Genomic DNA, 6,161 nt, shown 5'->3' with positions numbered 1-6,161 from the left:
TAATCAGAGCTGACAGGGCAGCTGGCTGGATTTTAAACCCCTTCTTCATGCAGAGTCACACGGCTGCATTGCTTAATCACCCCCCCGCTCTTGCTCGAGGCCTACACTCACACTCACACAAGGCAGAGGAAGGTGAAGTGTGTTAGCACAAGGAAACAGAAAAAGAAGGAAGAAATAAAAAAAATATTTGGGTCGGGGTCAAACAGGTGTACGACGGCGGGGAGGGGGTTTGTTTGGCGGCATGTAGATTTCTTTTTTCAGCTTTCGGCCTCGGGAGGGGAGGATAGACGAGACAAACTGGAACATAGATGCTGCCGTTACCCAGAATGCCTTGAGAGAGTGGCGTATCGCTGTGAAGATGCTTTATTTGTGACCCTGTTATTATCCCCGAGCCTGTTATTACTCTCAACTCTTCTGAGATCAAAAGGAGCAAGAYAAAAACAAACAAAAACAGTAAAACGATTGTGTTCTTTCCTCTTCTACCTCGTTTGAAGAGACAGTCCGACTCTGACAGCTCGCCTCCGTCCTCGCAGTCATTTGAGAGGCGGATAAYAACAGCAGCTCGTCGGTTAATTTAATCTGAGTGTGAAATTCTCGGTGTCTTGTTTTCTTTTTTTCTCTCTCTCTCGGTTTCGGAGCCCGCTGATGATGAACGGTTTGTGGGCTGGCTATGAGGTGGAGGAAGGAGTACCTGGCAATCGTCGGGGCACGTCGCTGATGGCAGGCAGGCCCGTGCCTCGGCTGGAGGACAGGGGGGTGGTGGAGTGCACGGAGGGGGACGCCATGGGACTCAGGTAGGACGGGTACGTCTGTTCGTACGACCAGGGAGGAGAGGACTGGGACTGACGAGGGTCTGATGGGGAGAGATGAGGTGAAGGAAAAGAAAAAAGGAAAAGGAAACGGACAGGAGAAGAAAGAGGCGGGTTCAGATGGTCCAATCACTGGAGCTCAAACTTCACAATGACATTAACAACAGCTGGAGACATTCTTTGTGTTTCAGTTGCTCTGCTGCGTTGACTGGTAGAGAAGACATACAATAAGGTATCAGTTAAAGCAGTGTTTCCCAAAGTTGGGGTCGGGACCCAAAGTGGGGTCCCGAAACATCAAGGTGGGGTCCGGAAAAGATTTTCTGAATTAATTACATTTTTGTCTTAGTTGTTACAACGGAGTGAAGTTAGTATATTTAAAATGGATGAATGTAGTATAAAAAATATTGTTACTATGCTCATGTTTAGTTGACCTGATACAAATGTTTATCCTCCAAAAATATCTGGRGGCACAGGTCTCTGYTACTGTTATTTTGTGGGTCAAAAGCTGAAAAGTTTGGGAACCACTGCACTCTGGTTCCCAAAGTTGGGCTTGGGACCCAATTATGGGTCATGAAGCACCTTGGATAATCTCCAGAAATCAATTTAAAGGGTAATAAAACAATTGTTGATGTAATAATTTCCCTATAACTATTACCAAAACACTAAATAAGTGCAAATAAGTATTTATATTTGTGTACAAGCTGTTTAGATTGTCAAAAAGCCTGAGTTTTTAGGGTTATTAATGAAGTTTGTGTACTCAGACCAGTAATATTTGGGGTCACAAGTTTTTGCCATGGATATTTTGTGGGTCAGAAGATAAAAAGTTTGGGAACCTCTGTGTTAAAGTATCACTCTATAATGAGCCATCTAATGTTTACCTGTTTGTCTCATACCACTTCCACACAGAGGGCCGTGCTGGCGCTCATCCAGACTGTAAACATGCCAGCAAAAACACCACGCCACGCCAGACTGTTATTGTGTCTGCGCAACGGTGTAAACACAACACAGAGACTGGGAGGGGACGGCTGGGGGGGTGGGGTGAGTTCTTAAAGGTGCTGCAGACTCAAATAAAAGCTCAAATAAACTTAGCACAAAAGGCCAGGGAATACATGTTTGGTAGATTATTTTGTCGCTTTGTTGTGACAATGCTTCTTGGTAATAAATCATTTAAATTTCCCTTTTAAATGGCGCCACATTTGTAAGGAACATGCATTTGCAGGAGGAGCATGAAAGGTTTGTCAGATCTCTGCTAAACAGCTAATTTTGCTGTTGCTATCGACTTGTTTTGAGCTTCTGGTCCCTCCCACAGGTGCTGCCAGTCAGGTGTCTGCTATCAGATTTATTGCCAAGAAGCATTGTTACAACAAAGAAATAATCTACCAAACACACACTCACTTACTTTTTGTGCTACGTTTAGTTTGCAAAGTGATCCACAGCACTGGACTGTGTCACTGCGTGAACTAGCAGGAAACAGAAGCTAAAAGTAACAAATAAGGATTAGATATAGTGAAAAAAAAAGTTTTTTTTATCAGGAATATTCTGAAATCAAACCATCACAGGTTTCTGTCACTGCTGCTGCCTGTTTAACCATGCCTCAAATGACACCCCCCATCCCCACACCCCACTCCCCCGGCTTCAAAATAACTAAGAGTTAAATGAGCACATCGTGTGACGCGCCTTTAGATCTGTGAGCGATCGGGTGGCAGCCGTGCCCGAGCGTGAGAGATGGTGTTACCGTCTGAAGGATGGAGGATTGATTGAGTGACGGCACGGAGAAAACAGACGGACGACCTCGGTGGCGGAAAAGCAACGCGGCGGCTCGGCCCCATGGGTTCGGTGGGGAGTGGGGTGTGTGTGTGTGTGTGTGTGTGTGTGTGTGTGTGTGTGTGTGTCGGTGTGTCAGGAAACCCCCCAGCGCTTSTTAGAGTGACGCAAGTCCTCAGCTGGCTGCGAGACTCTTTYCCCCTTGTTTAAATGGAAATGCTTTTCAAATTATATGTGTTTATTTTATATAATTACATTATTTCTCTAATAAAAGTGAAACAAAATGTGTAGCATAAAATGATAATAAACCTTTATTAATTTCTGAGGGTTTTTTTTTCAGAAAGAAAAGCCTAAAAACATAACAAAAATTAAGACTTTTTAAATTTTTTTTTAAAATTTAGTTCAGAACTGAACATTTTGACAGTTTAATATTTTTACAACAATTACACGCTGTTAAAAGTGGAAAATAAAAACATGCTCTTCATGCCCCTCAACAGTTTAAAGTAGATTTCCAGAGGTGTATAACTAAGTACATTTACTTCATTACGTACTTAAGTAATTTTTTTGAGGATTTGTCATTTTACAAAGTATTTTTTATCGTAACTTTTACTTTTATTTCATTACATTCAAAACATAAAAAGGATACGTTTCCTTCTTTACTTTAAAGTTTAACACTTAATTACACTTTACAAATTTAAATATGACTGAACTCATCATGAAAGGAATTGTTTATGAACTCTAAAAAATGAAGTGTTGAATTTAGTTAAAGTTATGGTAACTGGGTCCACTAAACTGAGTTGAGTAGATTTTCTCAGCATTTATCCATCTCTGCTTGATGGAACCAGTTTAAGTAAATTCAACACTTCATTTCTTACAGTGTATCTAAAAGTGCTTTTAATTTCCAGAATTATTGTGAGCCRTTTTATGASTTTTTCTTTAGTGAAATAAATTCTTACCCCAAGTCATTTTCTCTAGAGGCATTTTCCCTTTTACTTAGTCATTTCTTTTATATACCTCTGTTGATTTTTTTTTACCCACCACAAAAAAAGGAGTTGAGATTATTGTCAGTGGCAGTGTAATTGTTTTATTTTACTTTATTTACTAAAGTCGCTAATCTTAGAACAGCTTTTTTCCATTTTAATGTCTTTTTAACGTCTAGAGTTGCCCCCTGTTGGCCATCAGGTAGAATGAAACAACCGTTTATTAGTATCACACAAAAAATTTTTTTTTGTTTCCAAGTTTTTAAATTAAAATCATAATGTTAAGGTTTAGTTTATTATTGCCACAGCAGCATCAACTCACATAACTTCCTTCAGTCCTTCACAATAAGAGCCTCAAATATCTAAATGGTACTGTTGACCTCAAAAGACTCAAATCATCACGACTTTGTAAAAATAGTTCCTAATTATTAATATTATTCTATAATACCCACAGTCTGAAGTGTTAGGAACTATCAGATGATTTTTACAGGTTTGGTACAGCTTCAGATGAAAGTTGCAGACTGTGCGAAAACGATTATGTTGTTTTTAAAACCAGTGCTGAAATATAAAGTCAGAAAATATCAATATTGAAGGTCTTTGCACTCTGACTGGTTTGGTTTTTGACTCCCATTTTATTCCTAAAATAACTTTTCCTGCTTTTTTCCTTTAAACACTGTTTCTACTGACTGTCTTTGCATTTTCAATTCAATCTTAACTTTAATTTTAAACTGGGAAACAAGTAAAGGTAGATGTAATTTTATTGTTTTGAAATGTAAAYCTACATTCTATAAGGAAGTGTTATTGTGTAGAGGGCTCACCTGTTATCTGCGTTTGACCCTGTGGGTTGAAGGAGTTGGCCGTTGTGTTGAGGGTTGGTCGGGGGCTTTGGGTGGGCACCGTCACCCTCACCCTCATCCTCTCCAGCTCACTGAGACGGTCCGAGAACAGGCCTGCTTTGGGCGGGTCCTCAAGCTTCTGACGATGCCCTGAACAAAACCACAAGAGTCGCATCAGTTCCAGTGATGTCACCGTTTGATCAATTGTGCGTAAAATCTAGATTTATTGGACTTTTCAAAAAATGATAAATAGATGAAATGATAAATAGATACTAAATAAACTGAAACTTTAAAATTTGCTGCGCTAATTGAGCCTAATGCAGTCCTCCCTGTCAATCATATGGAGTTAATAAAACTCATTTCATTAATTATTATTTATGTGAGATTGCAGCTAAACCATATTAATCCCTGCACAAATGTCTTAATCCTGCTGTTATGTTAATTGCAAGCTTCTCAATGTCAGTAAACTGAATCAGCTTCCAGCTTGTTTGTCCTGTTCTTGGATTACAGTTTGTCAAATATCCTGGATAACGTGCAGCATCATGAGTCACTTCTCCACTTCGTAAACAGCCTCCTGAACGAGGAAGAGCGACACGGCCTTCAGGGAAACAGACACTGCCTAATTAACAAACACTCGGGCACTGACCTTGGTTCACCTGTAACCCAGTTCGGTTTGAATCTGAAGATGAAGCCTCAAACTGAGAATAATCTGACACGTCATTAATCCATCACAGGTATTTCACTTCTTCATATAGTCATTTGTTTTTATTTCTAAACTTCCTCTTCTACGTCATTCTATTCTCGTCAGTAATTTAAGCATGTAACCCTGCTCTGCTTTTATATAGCACACACACTTTGACAACACATTTACTGTAAGCTGTGCACACAAACCCAGACAGAGTGTAACTCTCTCCGTCTGAGCCCAACCTGATCCCAGAGATCTATCTGCCTTGTAGTGGGAACCGAATCAAATCCCGCCCAGTGGGCCCAGGTGTGGACTATAGTTTAGTGAAGGTGGGGTAGAACGAGAGTCCTGGGCGCGCACACACACACACACACACACACACACACACACACACACACTCACAGGACTGTGTCAGTGTGTCTGTCTGGTCTTGCACGAGTTGCCCTGTAAAGGCGGTAAAGTAAATATGAAACAGAGGAGAACAGAAACTCCTGCTGTGCTTGGCAGCGCTCCAGCTGGCTCCGGCAGAAACAGCGAGCTACTTCAGAATCCAGCCCGACCTGCCTGCAGCCGGGGCTGGGAACAAAGAGCTGACGCTTACACCTACAACTCAGGGGTGGGTGTCGAGGTGAGCAGATGAAAGGGAAAACAACAACGGGAGAAACCTTCAAAAGGAACTATCAATTGTATTACTTAACCATAACAAACGGCATTAAATTTAAGGCCTGGTTTTCTTAAAAGAATGCATATCGCCCACTTCTCTTCATGCCAAATCAAGATTATCTTATGATGAGTTATAGTCGTTTTGAGCAAACTTTGAAAATAACGTTATGCACACTTGAGAGTATGTAGTGAGGATGACTTACAGCTACAACCGTATCAAATTTTAGCACATTATCTGTAAAACTGAGCAATTTGTAATCGTGTGTTTTCTGAGGTCACTTGGCTGGCCACCTTTGGACAGGCTACAAAAGTTAAGCAGTTGCACATGAACTTCCAATGGTTACTTGCTAAAAGTTTCATTTGAATCCAACCAGTGGTTTTAAATGGATATATACAGTATGTATATATATAAAAACTAGAAAAC

The 6,161-nt window shown here is 40.7% G+C and overlaps 1 protein-coding gene across 2 annotated transcripts in view; it reads right to left on the bottom strand.

The window, feature by feature from the left end:
- LOC106530950 (runt-related transcription factor 2) overlaps positions 1 to 6,161 on the bottom strand; it is a gene marked incomplete at its 5' end in the record, with an annotated part of 31,437 nt that overhangs the window by 753 nt on the left and 24,523 nt on the right. Inside the window, 2 exon segments of one of the 2 annotated variants that reach the window (XM_014026683.1) lie at positions 692 to 853; positions 4,372 to 4,539. In XM_014026683.1, the coding sequence (XP_013882137.1) occupies positions 692 to 853; positions 4,372 to 4,539 (330 nt within the window). 2 annotated transcript variants of the gene reach the window in all.

Source organism: Austrofundulus limnaeus, unplaced genomic scaffold, assembly GCF_001266775.1.
Source record: "Austrofundulus limnaeus strain Quisiro unplaced genomic scaffold, Austrofundulus_limnaeus-1.0 Scaffold581, whole genome shotgun sequence".
NCBI lineage: Eukaryota > Metazoa > Chordata > Actinopteri > Cyprinodontiformes > Rivulidae > Austrofundulus > Austrofundulus limnaeus.
Note: the sequence above shows the minus strand (reverse complement) of the source record. Positions and strands in the feature narration are given on the sequence as shown.